A 23893-nucleotide genomic window follows, 5' to 3' on the forward strand; every position below is an offset into this window, starting at 1 on the left:
GATGTGGACCTACACCACTGGTCTATCAGTGGCCACACTGTTGTGGCGGCTCACATACAACAAAAGAGGAAGATTGGCAACAGATGTTAGCTCAGGGTGAATCTTCCTCAGAAAAAAAAAAAATGCTTACATTTGATAAAGAATTTGATAAAAAGAAAATATTTGAATGATTACTGACTGTAAGTAACAGACAAGAGAGCTGTGGGTTTGATTGAAGCAAAGCCTCATGAAGAATTGGGTAAGAATGCTTTAATTATCATTTAAAAACCCAAATTTATGTGCACGTTTCCACATGAGGGGTCTGAGTTACCTGATTACATAGGGAAGATGCTGAACAGGTGTCGGATGATGAAGACCACTGGTACAGAGCACCCAATGATTTGAGGGTTAAAATGAAAAACTGCAGGAATGGGCTGAACTCAGAACACAGCACACCAGACAAACCGCTGGTAATGTATTAAAAGTAATTTGCTATTTTTAACTTCCCACTTAGTTTACTTATTATATTAAATGTTACTAAAGTTTATGTACTGAGAAATGACATCTTTAAGGTTGGAGAGCAGCTGTTTAAAGTCCATATAGAAAAGATGCTCAACTGACACAACATTTACATTAAGAAGAACACAGTTACATAGTAGGAATTCATGTTCTTTAATTGTAAAGAGGACGAATGCTGATAAATACAAATACAGACACATATATTACATATTTTTAGCTTTAAAATGAGGTATATAGATTATTAAAAATGAGTTCTGTACTAAATGACTGATTATCTTTCTGATTGGTCTTCAGGTAATTCATGTATAAGTCTGAAATGAAACTCTCATTGTTACCATGGTAACTTTGAGAATATCTTAGAGAGTACATGAACTTCTTCAGTTACTGTGACCTAACTTGTAAAGAATGACAAATTATAGCATTTGAAATGTCTCACATTATGGTAGGAAAGATCATTTCATTAAGGAAACCACAGTAAAATTCTATTTCTTAGAACAGTATTTAAGAATCTGGAGACACTGGTAAATTACCAGAATAGTATTGTCAATTTTTATAAAAGGTCTTTGACACTGATGATTATGGTATAATAGTTACATAATGCCTTACAGATTATATATGTCACATCAGTTATAGACAATTCTGGAGATGATAATCTATTAAAGTAGTTCAAAGAGAGTCCCACAGGAACCTCTTTTGAAATCACTGATTTCAACTTACTAAAGATATGGGTGTACAACGTAAGTGGAAACATTTTCTACTATTCATATGCAGATGAATTTCATGCTAGCTCAGAAACATTTGGAAAATTGACATAGCACGTGTCTTCAAGCTATTAAATGTTAGTGATACCATCTTAGAAAAATACAATGACTTTCTACATGTGACAGTTTGTGTCTCAAGTCAAAAATGGACAGTGATGTGTAAGAAAATAAAATTACATAATAAAAATTCCTCTTACTATTGTGGAACAGGCTGTTTCTTCCCACCAAGTCAGTGATGTTTCTGAGATCATAATGTTCACTATTAATTTAAAGTGAGCTCCTTCTCCACACCACTCAGGCAGGGAGCCTGGCTGCTCATAGGATTGAGGCTCCTTGGAAACATGCTGAAAATTCTCCTGTCAAGAGGGCTGGAACCACATGCGCTGCAACTAGTTTAGGAAGTCTTCCTTCATTGCGATAATCACGTAGTCTGCTGTCTACTCAGACACCACGCATCGGTCTTGGTGTTCTCGAGGTCAGTAAGGGTGCTTATTTGAAGCTGGGTGCACGGCATATTAGAGTCAACATATTTTATAGTAGAAATGGAAAAACACAGAGTAAGAGGCTTTCTTGGTTAACAACAGCCATTATGCTTACTCCAAATTGAACTTGGTTAGCAGAGACACACATCTATAGGACTGAGGAGGCTTCTTAAAGGCTATTCCATCTTGGAAATGTTCTTGGTTATTACCAGTTCATGAAGTTTTGGCCTGCTTATTGATAGAATATCTCCTTAAATTTGCCTGTTCTTCAAAAAGTTATACTCAAAATAAGTATGTCAGAATTACCAGAATGCTGATTAAAAATACAGATTACTGAGTCTCATCCCAGACCCACTGATTCAGGATCTCTGGGCATGGGGACTGAAGAATGTGCATTTTATTTTATTTTTTGAGGAAGATTAGCCCTGAGCTAACTACTGCTAATCCTTTTCTTTTTGCTGAGGAAGACAGGCCCTGAGCTAACATCTATGCCCATCTTCCTCTACTTTCTATGTGGGACACCTACCAAAGCATGGCGTGCCAAGCGGAGCCATGGCTGCACCGGGATCCGAACCGGCAAACCCCAGACCGCCAAGAAGCGGAACGTGCGAACTTAACCGCTGCGCCACTGGGCCGGCCCCAGGAATGTGCACTTTAAATAACTATTTCAGGTGCTTCTTGTGCCTCTCTGTTAGAGTAAAACGATGACACCTGGGTCAGCGAACCCAATTCAGTTTCCTACCAGACACAGCTGAGAAGTCCTTAGAGAAGGAATGTGTTTAATATGAGCACTTAACCTTCTAACTGTTACTAAATGCTCTTGTTTTCATGTTCCTGAAAACATATAAGCAGAAACTTATAAATGCTGAACTGAGTATACACTACTTAAACGTGTCAGACAACAGTAGTAGAAGATTCTTTTTATTTAAAAAAAAATTACATGTAATTACACTTTTTTCTCTTTTAAAAGACAAAGTATTCAGGGAGTTGCACTAAGAAATTCCACTTTTCCTTTAACAAATTACATATGTTAACTTTCTTCACTTATTACCATAAGAGCTAATTAATAAAATAATCTTACTTGTATTTGAGAAAGAAGAAATGAATACACTATAGTTGAATTAGGTTCAAGAATCAAGCTCAATTTGTTTCCAAGACTTTGAAGAACTTCTTTTGTACTGTTCCAGTTCCTAGAACAAAAATATGTATTATTTTTTTTAAAAAACTTTAAAAATGAAACTAAGCACCTTAAAACTGCCTTAGCATTTTTTAGGTCTAACACTGTATCCTTTATAGCATTATCATTCTCAAAATTTCTTGACAATTATTTTGTACATGATTATACTTAGGATTTATTTGCTAGAAATGCAGAGTCTTCAGGGTTTTTGTGTAGCCTAAGGGGCACTTAGAGATGAATTTATTAAAGTTTCAGACAAAGTTATTTACTATACAGTATATATGAATTGTCTTTCAACTAATAAAGCATTTGCTATACTTTAAGTATTTAAAAGTGATCTCATTTTTAGTTGTTTGCTGTTCAACTCTTGTCAAAACCTGCTGAACTTAGCCAAGTATTGATATTTAAAATGTATATATCCTTTGACCCAGTGATTGTACCTTTAGAACTTTACGCTATAGAATAATGGAGAAGAGAACAAGGATATAAGTAGAAGGATATGCATTGCACTGTGTATATTGGCACACAATCGGAAACAACTTAGATATCTGCTGGTAAGGACAGATAAATTCATCAGTGCTCATTCACACTGGGCTTCATAGGCAGCCAGAAAAAACAACAGTGGTCATATGTGCCACATGAAAAAAGCAAACAGGTGGAGAGAGAGCAGGACACTTCCATTTTCTATTTTCTATACTTCTATACCTTTTGAGTTTTTTTCCACAATGAGTATGTGTTACTTTTACAATTCATAAAATAAAGATAAATTTTAGTAGGGTGGAAATTTGCATAAGACGACTGCATTGCAAAAGGGATCATCTAAGGGGCTGGCCCCGTGACCTAGTGGTTTAGTGTGCTCCGCTTCGGTGGCCCAGGTTTGATTCCCGGGCGTGGACCTACACCACTCTTCAGTGGCCATGCCGTGGCATCAACACACATCGAGGAAGACTGGCACAGACGTTAGCTCAGGGTGAATCTTCCTCAGGAAAAAAAAAGGGCGTCATCTAAGGGGATTGCCTCCTGGCCCCTTGCATATTTTTCAATGTCTAAATAGCTGCACAAAGTATATTACTATTTCAGATAAGCAAAAAGTGGTTATTTTGCAAGATAAGGCAATCACTGCCCTTTGGCTAACATAATTGAAGTTCATAGTTGCTACGAAAAGAAAATTCCTTTCTCATTTTCAGAAAAGTGACAGATTGTTTCTTTCATACTCTAAGTTATTAAAAGTTAAATGTTAAAATTTCAGAACTGTATAAAGACTTTGGAAGAATTTTTACAGTATTAATTCCAATGTAGTCTTTACAGCTTGGTTTATTTTTTCTAATGAAGTTAATTCGGCTCACCAGTTATCTACCACTTATGGTTTAAAAGATTAACTCATAAAGAATAAACAGTAATCAGTGATCACAAACTTTGTCTTTAATTAGAAGTGTTGAATTATTTTTACCAACAATAAAGTTAAGGACATTGCTTCGAGATTCTTTGCTAGTAGCATCTCCCTTCTGCAGATGGCAAACTGAGAGAAGAATGAGGCTGGTCACTGGCCATGCCAGAGGGGGCATAAGAATAACTGGTGCGATACAGAACTCACCATGTCCACTAGATCCTGAACACTGCTATCATGTAAATGCAAAATACCATGATGACACTCTAAAGGAAAAGCAAGTAAGAGGGTTTTCCTTACACTGCAATTCTTCATGGCTGCTTTAAAGAGCCATTGTAAAACTGAAAGCAAAACCAAGAAAGGTTTCCACCCTGCCTCTCAGAAACCTCTGAAGTTCTGAAATATAAACGGGCCACAGTCTGACAACGCTTAAACCAGCATCTTCAATAAAGGACAGTAAGAGGATTTCCCCCTGAACATGTAAATCAGTGGGCATGTGTTTAAATTATAGGCCTAGGGATTATAAACAAGTTGATTTTTGAAAACAGACATTCAAAATAGTTAGTGTGTTTGGCCAAGAAGATCTTAAAATAATTGTTTACCCAAACTTTTTCCTTTTTCTTTGCTTTCTTTGACAACAAAAATATAGAAAAGACGTAGAAGGGTTCAACAAGTCTTTCTATACTCACATTCTCTTTAAAACTAGATGGTTTTAAAAAATAGTAAATACTGAGGAAGTATTTTCTGGTGCCCATCTGACTAGGCAAAAGAGAAAACTTAGAGTAATTAGAGGAAAGAGAGCTAATTAGGAAAGACAGTCTGCAGGAAAGGTGAAATGGTCTTAAGGCTGATGGTCAAACCTGTGAGGACCGATTTCAGTCCCCTGTGAGGCTCTCCATGCATCTGGGGGGACTGGGAGCAAGAGGATTCTGGACAGGTCTCACAAAGGACACGTTTTACCACCAAGGACTCACAATAAGGTATTATGAAACGCTGGGCTTGGTGCCTCCCCGACTCCAGCAGGGTTATTATTAGGAGTGGGGCTTAAACGCAGTTCTTCCAGGACAGAGGGACAGACACCTGTTTCTTGCTGAATGATTCTACAGTAATGCTTTGCTTAATGACGGAGATATGTTCTGAGAGATGCATTGTCAGGTGATTTGGTCATTGTGCGAACATCACAGACTGTACTTACACAAACCTAGATGGTATAGCCTACTACACACCTAGGCTGTATGTCCTAATCTTATGGGACCACTGTCATATAAGCAGTCCGTTGTTGGCTGAAACTTTGTTATGCAGAGCACGACGGTATATGACTTGGGCCTTTTTTGAAGACCTAAGTGTTGGAGGAACTGAATGGAACTCATGAATAGCCTCTCCATATTAAAAGTGGCATGCTTTAATTTCACTGCCAAAGCTTAAAGGCCTCTAACTTTATTTTTTGTTTTATTCCTAATGACCATCTAAGCCACTGATAATGGGGCTTGGAGATGAGGAGGGAGTCAAGAGGAGGACGACATCTGGTCTCAGACAGGCTCAGGGCCAGCCCTTCACTCATATGCAACTGTATTATATTTTAATGAAACACGATGCCATCTTTCCTCCCAGAAGTATGAGGATCGGAAGTACCTATCTGGGTTAAAGGCATGCAGACACATAGCTCACAGTATAGATTTCTTTAAGCATTTACAGGTTGCTTTTAAGGAAGGACAGACTTTTGCGTAATTATGGAAAACCCTGAGTGAGACATTTCTTTTAAATGAATACTACTATTGTTCCACATGGCAAATCAAATCAAATCTAAAGATTATAATGCTATTTTCACTGAAAAATGTTACGTGGCAATAATATTAAAAGATCAAAAAGATAGACAATGTGAAGAAAGAGCTATAAACAACTGGCTAGATTTCCACCTAATGCAGATGAATTTTTTAATAGACTGTGTTAATAGAACTGGCATTGACTATCATGCCCATATAAAAAGTGAAAATGTAATTTTAAATGTTTAGAGGGAAATTAATAGGAATCTTTCAAAATTAATCTATAGAGAATTTTCTCATACCTAAGTCAGCTTTTGTGTATATCAGCACACAACTGGAAACAATGTAAGGCTCTGAAATTACTTTGGGAGAGCATGAAATAATAGACATATTTAAAATTTTGCATATTAGAATGTCAAAATTTGGATGTGGATATCAATTAAATAATTGAGCATCAACTGGTAATCATTAGGTAACTTTAAAGCAAAAGCATAAAATTGTGTTAAGGTATGACATGGGCAAACTGAAATCAATGCAATTCATTTACTAAAACATCACAAATGAAACTGTTTTAGAGGCAAAATTAAGATATCATAACTTTTCAGGTGGGTTAAAAAACTCTCTCAGGCAGGAGAATATAGCAATTACTGAGGTAGCAGGGTGGCACAAGAGTTGAGCGTAGATTGATATAGGTATTGTGGGGTTGCTTTCCAGTTCCACTCGAAATTCCTATGCTTTTAGGTCAGTTAGGGAAGATGGGTTTGAATGTGAAAACTCATGATGCTCAGAAATACCCTAACCCTTCAAAAATATCTGTGTATATAAATGTAATAAAAGGGATCACCATACAATATAAACAGATACTCTTACTAAAAATAGAAGTTAGTCATTGACTCCTAGATAAATATTAATTCAAAGATGACTTCCAACTAATCTCTATAGACAAGCTGCACACATAATAAGGGTTACATGAGGTCATTTTACTGTTCCTACAACATGCTTCTCACTTTGCTACAGCTACAAAACCCTCCAAATATTCATGACATATTTTTCAAAAGTCTTCTGGACTACATTTAAATAAAATATTTTGCCTACTTATTCTAGTGCCCACAAAGGCAAAAGGCTGGTGCCTAGAAAAAGACCCTGCTCACCGCTCCCAGTAAATGGCTGTGTTCAGGTCATGCTTGCCCCAGTGTGACCGCCCAAGTTACACAGCTCTACAAATTCCACCTGAAAGGCTGTCAGGACATTCAATTTATAAGGTCACAATGTCCCGTTTTATCAAACTAAAAGGAGATCTGAGAAAATCTAGGTATTGGGTCATGATGAATTTATCAACTTTTGTATTCTTATATCAGACTTGTGTATCACAAACAGTGCTACTGGGCACATAAGGAATGCAGTCCCCACTTTTAACCACTTTCCTCAGAGATCTGGGTTTTGTCAGCTGTGTTTGTGTGCTTTCAGGCTGGGTGGTCCTTAGTTTTTCTGGTACAAGAAAAGTATAGATACATTTGAATGTCCTAATAAAACCCAAAACCTTTTAAATAATCCCACAAACAAAAGACTATTATGAAAGTGTCTCCCCAGCAGCAAGTTAAGAATCACTGCGAATCTTTTAACACAAACTGGAAAATTCAAAAAGGATATGTGAACATTAGGTCATCTCTGGGTGGTAGAATGATAGGTAATTTTTAATTCCTTCTTTATGCATATCAGAATTTTACTTTTTATATAGTAAAGACATATTATTTAAATAATTTTAAAAGTAAAAAAAAAAAATCAAGTATGGGGGCTGGCCCCGTTGCTGAGTGGTTAAGTTCACTCGTTCTGCTTCAGCAGCCCAGGGTTTCTCTGGTTGGGATCCTGGACGCGGACATGGCACTGCTCATCAGGCCACGCTGAGGTGGTGTCCCACACAACACAACTAGAGGCGCTCACAACTAGAATATACAACTATGTACTGGGGGGATTTGGGGAGAAGAAAGAAAAAAAAGAAGATGGCAACAGATGTTAGCTCAGGTGCCAATCTTTAGAAAAAAAAATCAAGTAAATAAATTGGGAAAATCTATGGAATTCTAGAAGTATTTTTGTGATAAAACTCAAGATGAAATAAAATAAATGTTTAGGATAATACCTGATCCTTCTGAATTCTCATTTCATCAACTTCACTTTCAGCATACTGAGGGTCTCTTGCAGGGTCCTTGATATCTTTCAGTGTGTTGGTATTCTGAAATTACAATTCTTCAAATCATTTCATGCCCATAACCCAGAACCTTCAAAGACTATCATCTATCTGCCTCACAAACCAAGTTCCCTTTCCTCAGTCACCCGCTGAAGGCTCTCTACAATCTTCTGAGCTTTTATCATCACCGTTGAGGGCCATCTCAAATTCCACCAGGTCCTCTTCCCTCCTCTCCTTTCAGACGTTGTCTCTCCTTCTCTAATCCCGGAGAGCTCTGTTTGAAAGTGCAACAAGAACTGTGTCTTACACGTCTTTTAACCCCCACAGTGCCTCATCTACAATAGACTTTTAGTGAATATTTAATTGATTTTCGAGAATGAGAGATGAAAACCAAGTTATGATGATAGGCCCATGGGGACATTTCCCAATAACTGTTGAATAACAGTGCTGAAAATTCTTTCTTTAAAAGAATTAGAAATATATACCTTTGGTGGAAAGAGCCTTTCATATACTTTTTTCCACAACTCCATTGGTGAACGGGCATGAAGCTTTCCAATGTCATTATCAGGAACAGGAGGAGATCCTAAAATTGGAAGTTTAGTCCAAATGATTGTATTGATTAAAACATTAAAAACTCTATTAATAAAACTGATGACACTTATAAAAGTATAAACCTTAGATCACTCATTTCCCCTCTCCTTAATATATATTATATAATATACTTAATATCACTATTAAAATTTACCCCTACCTAGTGTAGAAAGCCACTGGGGCAGAATCAGAGGAAGAGGAGACAGGGTAATGAGTAAACTATAATTCTCTTTCCCCACACTTACACTGCTACTCAGCAAAAATATGAAAGTTTAGTATTCTCATGTGTTGGGAATTTGTAAGGAAACAAATACTCTTATGTGCTACCGGTTAGAGTGCAAATTGGGATAGCTAATTTGGAGGGTAATTTGGCATTACTAAATACTATTAAAATACTAAAAAAGGTCATACCCTCTTAACCAGCAATTCCACTTTTTGGTGCTTAATGTAGAAACACCTGTATATGTGTATTAAGGATTTTACATTGTAGCATCATTTGTATTAGTGAAAAAATGGCCACAACCAAAATGTCCATGAATAGAGGAATAGTGAAAATTACTATGCATAGCCATGCTCTGTAACACTATCCAGCAGTCAAAATACCAACCTATATGTAGCATTAATATGGAAAAACCACTAAGGCATATTGAGTAAAAAAGGCAAATTTCAAAATGACAGATACAGAATGATACAATTATGTTAAAACAAATAGTTTTTCCTACATGACATATACATTCATAGAAAATGGTCTGGAAAGATACATACCAAACTTGATCCTCATATGTACTATTTTAATGTTTTATAAGGAGAATGTCTACGTATTGCTTGTATAATTTAATTTGAAAATTAAAAAAATTTGCTGCCACTTCTTGGCAATTTTCAGTCTATAATCTGAGGTTTTTCATTCTTTCTATTCCAGCACCTACACTGTTCACTAAGATTGTTTCACTGTTGATCTTTTGGGGCCTCTGTATCACCTTGGTCAGAAAGTCATTGATACAATCCACGGATCTTATTCAGCTTTCCCAAGTTTTTTACTTGTCCTTGTCTGTGGTGTGTGTGCGTGTGTGCATATGTGTGTAAGTTCTATACAACTTTACCACGTTTGTAGGTTCCTGAACCATTCCATTACCACAAGGATCCCTTGTGTTCCCCTTTTATAACCATACCCACTCCTTCCTAACCTCTCCCCCTACCTCCTCACCCACAGTCCTGTCCCTAATCTATGATAACCACTAATCTTCCCTCCATTTCTAAAATTTTTTCATTCCAAAAGTTTTATATAAATAGAATCATATTGTATGCAACCTTTTCTGACGGGCCTTTTCAATCAGCGTAATTCCCTGGAGACTCATCCAATTTGTTGTATCCATAGTTTGTTCCTTTTTTATTGCTGAGTACTATTCTATGGTATCAATGTGTCAGTTTGCTTTTTCATTCACCTGTTGAACACCATCTGGGTTGTTTCCAGTTTTGGCTATTACAAATAATGCTGCTATGAACATTTGTGTACAGATTTTTACGTGAACATAAGTTTCCATTTCTCTGGGATAAATGCCCAATAGTGCAATTTCTAGGTCCTATGGTATCTAGATGCTTAGTAAGAAACTATCAAACTATTTTCAAGAGTGGCTGTACCATTTTACATTCCCACCAGCAATGTATAAGTGATCCAGTTTCTCCATTTCCTTGTCAGCATTTGGTGCTGTCACTATTTTTTATTTTAGCTGTTCTGATAGGTATGTGGTGATATCTCATTGTGGTTTCAATTTGCTTTTCCCTGATTAATAACGTTAAACATCTTTTCACGTGCTTACTTGCCATTTGTATATCCTCTTCAGTGAAACGTGTTTGGTCGATTTTCTAACTGGATTCTTTTTTTTTACTGTTGAGTTCTTTAATATATTCTAGATGCTAGTCATTTGTTGGATATGTGGTCTGAAAATATTTTCTCCCAGACTATAACATGTCTTTTCATCCTTTTCACATGGGCTTTCAAGAGCCAATGTTTTTCATTTTGATAAGGTCCAAGCTCCATGATTTTTAAATTCAGTAATTCTCAACCGTTTTCTGACCTCCAACAACTCACATGGGCAAAAGACTTCCATACACATTATCTATCAGTACACAGAGTGATTCTCACTGCTACTGAAATTAAGTTGGTACTAATGATAATTATAAAAATAAGTCTCCATGGTCTCTCATTAACTACCTCTTTTCCTTTCATTTCAATTCAATCTATAATTTCATTACAAAGATCCCTACATGTGAAATCAAGTCAACTTTAGCTTGTAAGAGTAATGGGGAATGGGAAATAAAAAAGAAAACTACTGCCCATTAGAGTTTAAAACCAAACTATGCCAACCCTAGAGTACACAGAGTTGCTAAGCCTGAAGATCTTCACAATGAAAATAGCTTCTATGGGACGATAAGGAGCTTGACTATATAAACTCTTAAAATTCCTTTTGCTTCATGAGCCTATGGCATCTATAAGTTTAGGAAATACATCTCATTAGATGAGGCAAGCTATTTTCATCATGAAAAATTAAGGCATATCTAATTAGTACAACTAATTGTAGTTGTAGTACAACTACATGGATGGATGGATGGATGGATGGATGTAGACAGTCCACCACTTGAGTCTCTAATTTTCCATCGTTGCCCATAATATATAGCTTTGAATTCCTTGACCATTCTGTGCTCCTGGTTTTCTTCTAAACTGAAGGAGCTAAAACTTAAAAATACCTGGAAATCACTGAGGGAAAGGAAATACATGTAAATTTTTCAGTGGAGTAGAGGTCAGAAATCACTCTGCTATGTGGCAACATCTCTTCCATCACAAATATGTCAATGTGATGCATGTTACATCGATATTGTGTACATAAATAAATACATAAGAAATAACGGCAACAACAATGAAACCAGAAACGGTGTTTTTTTGGAGATGCAGTGAACATGGAGTAGGATAAAATCAATGAGCAATTAAAAAAAGACTGAACAATCTTAATAAGTTCACCAACCTATTTGACTCAAAGAATCCAATCCTGCTGTGATAAACAGTGGTTTATTCTGATCCACACATATTGATTTGCTACATAGGTAAGAAGAAAAAACACTCTAATTTAGTTTAGCAGTCAAATATCCTGCCACATTCTACTGTAAATACAAGAGCCAAGTTTTATATCTAGCCAGTGGTGAGAGCATTGCCCCCAATGAATGAGTGAATATTAATGTATGTGATTTCAAAAATTAAAGTATAGCATTAATAAACGTTTTTCAGGAAAAAAAAGTGACAGGCCCAAATTACCTTAAATCAAAATCAAGAAAAGTAGCAAGGTTAATAAGAATACATACTAACATTATTGATTCCATTTCTAATCAATATAAGCAAGTGATAATAGAGGGAAAGCTACTAAAATGAGAGAAAAGGAGTAAAAGAAAGGGAAACAAGTATAATAGAATTATTATTTTATTCTAGTCTCTAAGTATTATATAATATTTTCACTGTAAAATTTGAGAAATATTTAAACAATGTAATGAGCAAGGGATAATATGAAATTCTCTCTCTAAGAACAGCCATCTGGGGCACTTTCCTGGTCAAGAAACAAACAACTGGTGAGAACAATAATCAGATGAGACAATACTGGCAAAAAAATACAATAAAAAGATATTAAAATATATATTTTAACAGTACCTTTTGTCAATGCCAAATGCCAACTGGTTGATAACTCCACGTATTTTTAGTAATAGAGCTTCTGACTTACTGGTAAACTAAAAAAAATCAGGAGAATAAATTATATACTTGGCTTTCAAATCACAGAAACGGTAAAATAAATATGGCTTTGAACAAGTACAGACTGCAGAGAGAATTACTATTTATTTGCCCAACAAATATTTGTGTTTGAGTAGACAACAGAAAACCCAAATGAAGAAAGAAATCTTGATAAATTTGTTTTAACTTATTCTTTAAACTTCATGAGTGCATGATATTGAAGGGACTTGTGGTTTATGCACTAATCATTTCAGCTACTCCCACATATGGATCATAATCATTGTCAAAATGCAATCTGGTTGGTTAAAAAGTAGGAGGTATACATTATAAACAACTTTTCCATCCAAGGGCATGTTACTGCCTTCAATGCAGTTAACGTGGGTGTTGCAGACTAGTCCAACAACAGTGACACTTACTAAAATGATTTTTCAACTTCTGAATTGCCTTTGGAGCCTACAAAATAAGCTACTAAATATTTTCGGTGGTGATATATAATTAGGGTGACCATAACCAGAACACTTTGGAGAATGAAAGGGGGTGTGGGTACTATTTGTCAACTGAAATAAAGAGTTTAGGTGTTATTAGTGGAGGAGTTTATTCAATAATCAGCATGAGGAGTTTGAACCCTGGGAAAACAGTTCAACAGAGCACTCTGATGGAACTGCCCCGAGGGGTGTGAGTTTAAACACAGCTTACCTCTCTTTCACAAAACAATCTACATGCAGGGAAGAGGAAAAGGAAAAAAAACCTTACAACTGGATTTTCTATATGTAGAGAAAAGGGGATGGAGCACATCTGGGCTTTTCTCTACATTATACATGGAATGTACCATAAACAAGAATTCCTTGGTTATACATCAGACAAGTTCATAGATGCTGAAGTTCCCTATGTGTGGAGGAAGGCAAGGACCAGGGTCGGTAATTATTCCCTCAATCTCTAAGAAACACAGCTGGGAAATGTGAGAGCGAGGTACCCCTTTATCTTTTCCTTCTGTGGATCTGTCCAGCTGGCGTCTTCAGTCATGAGGTAGGGTTGCAAGGTCACTTTGACACAGGCTGAACATGGCCTGCCTGCTGCTTCCCAGTGCAGCATGGATTTCTACTGTGCTGACTTAAAAGCCTATGCAGTTTGCTTGCCAGATTCACTTCTTAGACGAGGGAGAGGAGTCCCCAAAATCTGTCCACATGTCAGTAATTAAGCTGAGACATCGGGTGAAAACCAGGACATATGGTTATCTTACACATCTTTTCAGACTAGATTTGATTTGTGGAAATACCAAAACTCATTTAGCCAAATCAGAATGACTAAGATACATGAAAGTGGAAAAAACAATCTTGAACCAAAATGAAATGTAATTATAAGGCAAAGGGATCAATTTTCAGGATAAGATTCATTCTGGATTAAGAATAGGTTCCCAGGGAAACTACTCAAAGGAGAACCCTCATGTGAATATGTAAGATTTGATATCTTTATTTTAAAAAAATTGAAACACTTTTAACGCTTCTAGTGAGACAATTTTTAAAAATATAGAAAACTTTAAATTTAAAAACAACTTCTCTTTATTATCATCATTATTATTATGTTCCCTATATGGAGAGGAAAAAACCTCATGACACATGTATTTCATAGAACTGCAGGGCTGGGAGGACATGAGAAGTTTCTGACTCAACCCTCCCAATCTGCTGCATCAATCACCTGGAAAACATCCTCCACAAATAGCTGTAGAGTTTCTGTTTGGATAAACTCAACGCCTGGGAACTCATTAACTTTCAAAGCAATTTATTCCATTTTCAGATGCAGTCAGGGGGTTCTTAACGACAGGGATATGTTACAAGAAACGAGTCATTAGGCGATTTTGTTGTTGTGCCAACATCATAGAGTGTACTGACACAAATCTAGATGGTACAGCCCACTACACACCTAGGCTATCTGGTACCAATCTTATGGGACCACTGTCATATATATGGTCTGCCTGAAACATCGTTATGCAGCACATGACTGTAATGGTAATATTAGAAAGTTCTTTCTTACTTTGAGCTAAACTCTCTCTGTTGATTCCTTGTTCTTGACTCTAAGAGAGCAAAGAATACATTTAATCCCTCTTCCATGGAACAGTCCTTCAAATATTTAAAGAGTATTATCATATTCCAGATAACAGAATATAATTTTATACTGCTCCTCATATGTTACGATTTTAAGACCTCTACCATCCTAAGGGCTCTCCACTGAATCTGGTCCCACTTATCAACATTTTCCTGTTTTTGTTTTTATAAACTTTATTAGATTGCTCATAATATTCAATAAGTATTCTTGACAGAATAATAAAGGAAACTATAGTGTTAAAAAAAACTGCTGAGCATCATTGAATCTTGTAAGGCAGTACCCAACTCTCTCCCTTGAATGGGGTGTAGAGTAAGAGTGGAAGTGAAACTGAAAGATGGGGTTTGATAACTTTGGCTACGCTCTTCTTGGTTTGGGAAGCTAGAAACGCTTTATATGGTTCCCTTGGTGGTCCAGAAGTGCTCCTCTACCCCAACCTCTGATCCCTTGGGTTACTGAAAACCGAGATGAAGGCCTTCTCAAATCCTTGCCCTCGTCCCTAATCTCCTAGAGTCTTCTGGGCCATCGTTAATCCCAGCCCTGCTGTGGTCTGGGTTGACCTGACTGTATATAAATTTGTACCCATAAAACCAGACTGGTCCATGACTGATCATCAAATGTGATCTGCTCCTAAAGAAAGATGGGGATTTCTCTCAGCTAACTAACCAGAACTAAATGTGGGGCCTTATATAGCGGCAAAAATAAGAAACTAGAAGATCCATGGTCTTTGCTTCTGTACCCTAGATCAGTCATTCACTTTAAATTCCTCATATCTTTTCAAAATAGCAAAGAATATTTCCAAAGTACTCTGTTAACCTAATATGTAAGCAGATACAGTACAAACATAAAAGATGACGATTTTTTAAGAAAATACATAATGAAATTTATTTGGAGTATTCTGAAAAGTATAAACATTTAAACTATAGATCTTATTTATTACTTTTAAGTCATAATGTACTAGCCATGAAGGCAGGGGCCTAGACCCATCTCATCTCTGGATTCCTCCGAGCACTTTGATTTAGGGGAAAAAATAGATCATTCAAATGGGAAGAAGAAAGTTTTTTTTCTTCTCTTTTTTTTTGGTGCAGAAGATTGGCCCTGAGTGAACATCTGTTGTCAATCTTCCTCTTTTTTGTTTGAGGAAGATTGTTGCTGAGCTAACATCTGTGCCAATCTTCCTCTACTTTGTAGGTGGGATGTTGCCACAGCATGGCTTGATGAGTGGTGTGCAGGTCCATGCCTGGGATCTGAATCTGTGAACCCTGGGCTGCCAAAGCGGAGTGTGCAAACCCAACCACTATCCCACAAGGCCGGCCTCAGAAAGTATTTTTTTTAATAAAAATGCTTTTATATTTTTTGCATTAAAGGACATCCAGCAAAATTTGGTCCTGTTGTGGAAGATAATGATAACAGTAGTTATAGTAACCAAGATTTAGTGAGAAATATTTTGTTTCAGGCCTTCTGCTAAGCATTTCACATGGACTCCCTCTTCTTTTTTTTTTCCTGAGGAAGATTCATCCTAAGCTAACATCTATGCCAATCTTCCTCTATTTTGTATGTGGGATGCTGCCACAGCATGGCTGCTGATGAGTGGTGTAGGTCCGTGACTGGGAACTGAACCTGGGCTGCCAAAGCAGAGTGTGCCGAACTTAACCACTAGGCCATGGGGCTGGCCCTGAACTCCCTCTTTTAATCCTCACAACAATCCTATGAAGAAGGTACTATTTTTGTCCATTTTATCCTGGAGGAGACTGAGGCTTAAGTGAGATTAAGTGACTTGCCTGAGATCACATATCTAGTAAATGGTTGCCCTGATATTTGAACCATTCCTGAGTTCACGTTTTCAACCTCTACAACAAACAACATTTTTTTTAAGTTTAAAAAAAGCCACACTGTTAAATTTTTTTTTCTCTTTTCTTTTAAGATAATACAGATTCTAATTCTTAAGGGGAAACTAAAAATAAATAACCAATTTATCTCTTTAAGATTGACTGGGGTTTATGGATATAAGCAAGTTAGAGCTTTTGCTGCAAAGAAATGGTAGGCCATCTAGCAGAGTGCATTCCATAAATACATTATCAAACACTCTGTAACAAGAGGAGTTTTGGGCAATGGGAAAGGAAAGAGGGGATGACATACATTAATAAAAGTATTATTATTCATAACTGTGTATCAAGTTGCTAATCTTTCCATATTTGGTACTGTCCATTCAAGCTCAAAGGATAAGAAATGTACAAACCATTAATGATGCTCCATAATAATGTGCAACAAATCGAAGTGTCTTGCAAATCACCTTTCTCTTCTCAGAGTCAAAATCCTGAAGAAATACGTTATTAAAAAGAAAAAACAGTTGAAAGAACTAAATATCTATAGTAGGAAGGTTTAAATTATTAAATGTAGAAATAGATTATTTCTTTTCTTGGGGAACATACCATGAGGAGTAGGATTCCAATACCTTGATATTTGTTTCTATAGAGAGTTAAACTATAGGTGCAGCCTTCTAGAAGTATGGCTGTCAGATCTTCCTCTGTTTAAACACTTAGCTCAATAGAATTTAGATATAAGTACACACTTTATAGTATGGAATACCCTGAGGATTCTCTGACAAGCAAAGGTAAGAAGAAACCAAGTTTCTACTTTCTTCAATTTAAAAGCTGGGAAGTCAGTCCTATCCCTCAGTGATGGGTTAATGATTCAGTTTCCAATCTTCTATCTTATCCGCATTCCACTGCCATATCCCTGTTTCACTGTATTTATTGTTCTTTACCTAATTTCTCTTTCCCAACTATATCCTCTTTTCTAAAATCTTTAAGATGTGTGAGTCCTTGGCCTCTCCCTCCCAGAGTAATTTTTCTCATTTCATTATTACCTTTGTTCCCCTCTCATAAAGCCTAGGCAAGCATGTACAACAAACATAACTAGAAGTGCAAGAGCTTACCTGAAAAATATCATATTTGCTTCCAATTATGACCAGAGGTATTGGAAACGGGTCAATTATTTCACGATCCTGTTAACAAACATATTTCATTGATTTATTATAGTTAATTGTATATTACTATGTATTCAGCAATTTCTATTTACTTCCAAAAATATACCATTTTAGTCTCTTCATAGATGTTGACTTTGTTTGCTTGACATGGAGGTTGTTCCAATATTTAACTTTCACTTACTAAACTGTATTTGTCAAGTATGAAACTATAAATGGCAATTCCATAAATTACTATGATTTTATTGTTTTTCATGTTCTGCCCTTTCATTTTCTCATATAATATGTCATCTTTCTGTTTGTTTTTTTTACTACTTTGTCTGAGCTGTTTGTTGTAATAGCATTCATACTGCGTAGATGGGAACCATAAACTATCAGTTTTGTTCTGATATTACCTGTGTAAAACATCCATATAAACTCTGGGCAATATAAGATACTGCTCTTAGATTTCTAGAAGATGATATTCATGATTGTATTTCAAGAACTTGTGTTACCAACATTGTAACTTTGTAGTAATTTAATTAGGTGTCAGGTGATCAAAAGATATTGAGTATGTGACAGAGAATAAATGAATGTAAAATATAGAGTGACGGTTAAGGCTATTAAAACTCTACTGCTTGTTTAAATTTGTAGCTTCATCTAGTCTTTGCCAGATGACTTTTGTACAGTCTGGTTTTTTATCTTCATTTTACAGAGATCATAAAATCAGTATCAAACTACTACTTTAAAACTCTATTTCTTTTGATTGGTATAATATGCCATAACAATCACAGTAAATGTCTAACAAGAAGACATAAGAAATCTCTTTCCTTGTTTTGTTCTTACTGAGGTTTTATTAAATTGCTATAATTTTCCAGTGAACAGGTTCACCTACATCAAATGAATTTCAAGTCATGCATAAAAATCTAAATTGTCTGTGATGTTATCTTTAACTACGTATGGGGCTAAGGATTCCAGGAATAATTCCAATAGCAACTTACTGGATGGTCCTTCTGCATATTACTCCATATCTTCTGTCTCATTTCAGAAGATGCTTTAGAATTTTTCTTTCCCAGTTTCATTATCACTTTATTTACATGGCTTTTTGTGGCTTGCAACAGATTTTCCATGGTGGGCCAAAGGTCATTAGGTTTTGAAAGATCCAAAACAAGAACAATAGAAAATGTCCTAAAGAAATAAAAACATTTCTCAAAAAAACCCTCAAAATAATTACCATTTTGAAACGCTACTATACTGAAATTTATTATCAAGAATAACACTACAGCTTAAGGAAAAAACCCCAGCAATTTTCTAAGATTAAAAAAAAGTTACAGCCTTATTTATTCTAGTGCTTCTCTCTAGTGATATTTAAGTGTTACAACCAGCAGTGGCATTGAAGTTTTTGTTTGAACTAACAATAATCCAATTCAAATAATATACAAGAAATTGGGTCCAACGATGCCACATTTAGATCCAATTTTACTGTGTGCTCCAAAGAAGGGAAACAAAAATACTAATAATAGCAGCAGCAACAACGCAACAATCAGGTGAAGCAGAAAGAAATAGATTTACCGATGGACCTTGCCAGGGGACTACCTAGCTTATTTAATCTTCACAACAACCCTTCCTAGAAGAGGTTATGATATCCATTTCATGGATTAGAAGTCTGAGGCACAGATTTACATAACTAGTAAATTGTAGAGCTGGTATTTAGATCCAAAACCACATGTCTTTCAGCTCTACTATGCTGCCTCTCTGAAAGCACACTCCTGACCACCACACACCACTGCCATCACCACATGCATGTGTACTCGTGTTTATGGAAATCAAATATAAATCTAAACTCAGCAACAACAAACAACTCAAGTTTAAAATGGGCAAAGGACTCAAATAGACATTTCTCTAAAGAAGATATACAGATGGCCAATAAACCTACAAAAAGATGTCCAACATCATTAATCATTATGGAAATGCAAATCAAAACCACAGTGAGATACCACTTCATACCCATTAGGATAGCTATGATAAAACAAAAATAAAAACAAAACAAAACACCAGAAAATAACAAGTGTTGGTAAGGATATAGAGAAATGGGAACCCTTGTGCATTGCTGGTGGGAATGTAAGATGGTGCAGCAGCCGCTGTGGAAAACAGTATGATGGTTCCTCAAAAACTTAAACATAGAATTACTATATGATCCAGCAATTCTACTTCATTGAAATCAAGGAATCAAACAGATATTTGTACAGCAATCCTCACAGCAGCACTATTCACTATAGCCAGAAGGGGGAAATGACCCAAATGTCCATCAATGGAAGAATGGATAGGGGCCGGCCTGGTGGCGCAGCGGTTAAGTTCGCACGTTCCGCTTCTCAGTGGCCCAGGGTTTGCTGGTTCGGATCCCAGGTGCGGACATGGCACCACTTGGCACGCCATGCTGTGGTAGGCGTCCCACATATAAAGTAGACAAAGATGGGCACGGATGTTAGCTCAGGGCCAGGCTTCCTCAGCAAAAAGAGGAGGACTGGCAGTAGTTAGCTGAGGGCTAATCTTCCTCAAAAAAAAAAAAAAAAAAAATGAATGGATAAACAAAATGTGGCATATACATAAAATGAAATGTCATTCAGCCTTATAAAGGGAGGAAATTGTGACATATGCTACAACATGGGTGAAACTTGAAGACATTATGCTAAGTGAAATAAGCCAGACTCAAAAGGAAAAGTATTGTATGATTTCATTTGTATGAGGTAGCTAGAGTAGCCAAATTCATAGAGACAGAAAGTAGAATGGTGGTTGCAAGGGGTTGGGGGAGGGGGAAATAGGAGTTAGTGTTTAATGGGTACAGAGTTTCAGTTTGGGAAGATGAAAAAGTTCTGGAGATGGATGGTGGTGATGGTTGCACAACAATGTGAATATACTTAATGCCACTAAAATGTACACTTAAAAATGGCTAAAATAGTAAATTTTATGTTATGATTTTATCATAATAAAAAACAAACAAACAAATCTAGGAGTATTTCAGAAAATGGTCATAAGTATATGGAGCCATAATCACGAGCCAAGATATCCTTGATCAACAGGGGAAAACATTCTGCTACTAAATAGCAAGGAATTATAACATATGTTAGTTATTTTATAATACAGTCAGTTATTTTGCCGAATTTGACCAAACCCAGCTATTTTTGTATAATTCAAGCAAAACAGTACCTAAATTCTATACTATAAGTCTAAATTCAGAAAGTAGTCTTTTAGACATTATCAAGATTTTCTATATAATTATTGTGCCATTAAATTGTCTAGTCAATCATATCTACGTCATTTTAATAAGCTCAGAAACAGTTTTGCTTAACTGTAATAATAATATAATATATATACTTTTAATAGTAAGGAAACTAATTCTATTTTCAGGAGTTTAGGATGGTTAATGTTTAAAAAAAAGATGACTATGGTTTAACTTTTTTTCAGTTGTGGTAAAATGTATATAAAATAAATTTATCATTTTTTCCAAATGAAAAATAACTTTGTTTTAAGCAAAAGAGAAATGGATTATTCAACTTTTTTCCAAGATTAACATTGGTGTTTCCATTGCATTGGAAATACTTGTGTTACTTTTACCTTCATAGCAAATGACAGCTAAAAAAATTTTTTTAAAAGCCAACAACCTCTTAAAACAGAGAACTGAACCACAGGAAATGATCTATTACAAATTATCTAAAGTCTGTGGAAATGTTCAGTCCATCTATAATTATTCTATGAACAGTCACTTTAAAGATAAACAGTATCTAAAGCATCTGGCAATATTATTTTCTCAAGTTGCTGGGCTTTGTCCAACACAAGGAAATTATGTGTGAAATTAATTCCAGTCGCAAAACACTCTATATTAGGAGTGAAATGTTTTCCATGAATTCCTTAACGACTCAGCAACCTACTTTGGAGCCCGGCCTATGGCTCCCCTTCCCTCTGTTCATCATAACCCCGGCCTCTCCTCTCTCCTAAAGCAGGCTCCAGCTGTTTGGGGTTCCAGGGAAAGAAGACCAAGAACTCACAAAGAGGGGTGTTAAAGAAGCTGTGGAAAGATTTGGCTTCCTGCAGAAACCAAAACTTCCACAAGGCCATCAGGCCCAAACCCTCTTGGGCCTGGAGAAGTGGACTAGTGAGGGGATATAACAACGTGATGTGACAATCAGGGCCGGAAGTGGAGCCGGCGCACACCCAGGTAACCCAGCGTTTTTCACTCCTTTCAGCCTCGGGCCACACTACCTGGCAGCTCTGGTTCCTTCAGCTCTTCCCCACTCTCACCATCTCTTCTCAACCAGACCACCATGACCCACCCTAATTCCCAGGCAGCTTTGACTATTTGTCCATTAAAGGAGAACAAATGAAAAACTACATAGCTGTAAAATTCCATGTTTATAAAAAATAATGTCAGGGGGAAAGGGTGCTTATAAGCGAAAAAAGCAAGATCTAAATGTACATTTACAAACACTGAAAACACTGAAAGAAATACCTCTGCAAGTTAACAGTGGTTATTTTTTATGTGATTACGGGTGCTCTTACTTTCTTTGTCCCTTTCAGTATTTTTCCAAGTTTTCCAAATGAGCATACATTACTTTTGTAATAAGTAAAAGACAGTAAATTACATTTCTTTAAAAGAAAAAAATATCACTGGACAAATAAAGCCAACATCATCTGTATCCAGCTACTTATGGAAAAACAATTGTCCTGTTAACAATTCCATACTCTAAAGCTCCTAATGGCCAAAATATAACAAGTAATTGTCAAGCCCTTTGTTATTTGATCCAGGCACAGCAATGGTTCGTGTTAAACTCTGACAAGAGTAAGACATTTCAGATTTAAAATTTTTTGTTTTCCTTGGCTAAGACGGGTTCCCAGGAAAATTGTGAGAAATGTCACAATTTTCCAAATCTGATTTGGCCAACATGTGGGAGTCATTGTCAGGAAAACACCACCAAAGAGTTTGAGGTTTTCCTCAAGTTTCTACTTCTTTAAGGTCAGCAAATAAAGAGAATTTCTCCTTCCTCTAACTCATAGTCTTCCCACGGATGAAGCTTCAACAGTATTAATTAGCATTAAATTCAATGGTAGACATAATATCCAGCTGAAGCAAAAACTCAGGGCTGAATTAGCTCACACTTGGATGGATATTGGAAAGATTTAAGCTTTTCAAATTTGTTTTTGCCAAGTGAATTCAATGCCCAAGTGTTATTTGACATATTTTTGTTTGTTTGCAGGCTTGCAAAATACGCTATTAGTTGGAATGCCAGCTATCTCACTTCAGCACAGGCCAGAACATGGGTTCTTTCAAAACCTCTTTGAAAGCATTACAGTTTAAACACATAGAAAGTGAGTGTAAGCCTTCAGCAACAGAAAACTGTCCCTTCAAATTCTGATTCACATAAGCCTTCTCATATTCACCCTGTGGACACTACTGGGTATTTACTAAACTGTTCCCAGAGCTGGCTCACTTACCGTAAGGTGTCACTTGTGATTGGTATGCTGATTAAGTCCAATAAAGAGGTTCCGCCACCTAGTTCCCAAAAGTGAGCAATATCTTTTGGCTGAAAAACAGGTTTATTTCACATTAAAATTTTTTGATATTTTGAATTTTAAATACTTCTTCTACTTCATTAGCACCAACAAGTAATAATTATGGATACAAAATATTATAGTCCTCAATTAAGCCTTTCTTGGCAGTCAAAACTTTCCCCTTTCTCTATCTCATCCCTCAAAATGCACCAAAACATCTACTCCAAAGAACAAAGATGAAACATTAGGAATATATATGTGTACATAAATGCCCTAATTCTAGTAACACCTTAATAGAAGATACAAACAGTGCCTCAATTCTGTAAATATCACATAGCGCAGAGACTCAAGTTTGAAATAAAATTAACCAGTTAGACACATTTGGTGTCATCTTTTTTAAAACAGCTATCATTCTAGATAGAAATAAAACAGCTGAATAGGAAAACGTCCTGATTTAGGGAGGCAGAAGCTCACAAAATAAATGAGACATACAGGTAAGGCATGAGAAAATGGGATGAAGAGATGGCAGTCCCAGCTGCAGATCAGGATTACGTGAGCGAAAGAATAAACAGACTGCCCGTGCCTGACGCCCCTGGGGAATCTGACAGGTGAGCACTGTCAATACAAGTGGCAGGTGGGCAACAAGAAGAGACTAAGCAACTGCT

The 23893-nt window shown here is 36.3% G+C and overlaps 1 protein-coding gene across 3 annotated transcripts in view; it reads right to left on the reverse strand.

The window, feature by feature from the left end:
• Positions 1 to 632: 632 nt before the first annotated feature.
• The window catches only part of DYNC2LI1 (dynein cytoplasmic 2 light intermediate chain 1), a 31519-nt gene continuing 8258 nt past the window's right edge, over positions 633 to 23893 (reverse strand). The window contains exons 5-14 of one of the 3 annotated variants that reach the window (XM_001499482.5): positions 23172 to 23260; positions 18683 to 18869; positions 17655 to 17723; positions 16956 to 17033; positions 12539 to 12615; positions 11865 to 11935; positions 8739 to 8836; positions 8206 to 8298; positions 2823 to 2931; positions 633 to 1758 (exon numbers count right to left, since the gene is read on the reverse strand). In XM_001499482.5, coding sequence (XP_001499532.1) covers positions 2869 to 2931; positions 8206 to 8298; positions 8739 to 8836; positions 11865 to 11935; positions 12539 to 12615; positions 16956 to 17033; positions 17655 to 17723; positions 18683 to 18869; positions 23172 to 23260 — 825 coding nt within the window. In that variant the 3' untranslated portion in view covers positions 633 to 1758; positions 2823 to 2868. Of the gene's footprint in view, positions 1759 to 2645; positions 2932 to 8205; positions 8299 to 8738; positions 8837 to 11864; positions 11936 to 12538; positions 12616 to 16955; positions 17034 to 17654; positions 17724 to 18682; positions 18870 to 23171; positions 23261 to 23893 lie in introns of those variants that run through there. The other 2 variants (XM_070235530.1, XM_014731181.3) reach the window with 2 other exon arrangements.

The sequence above is a fragment of the Equus caballus genome, chromosome 15 (genome assembly GCF_041296265.1).
Source record: "Equus caballus isolate H_3958 breed thoroughbred chromosome 15, TB-T2T, whole genome shotgun sequence".
NCBI lineage: Eukaryota > Metazoa > Chordata > Mammalia > Perissodactyla > Equidae > Equus > Equus caballus.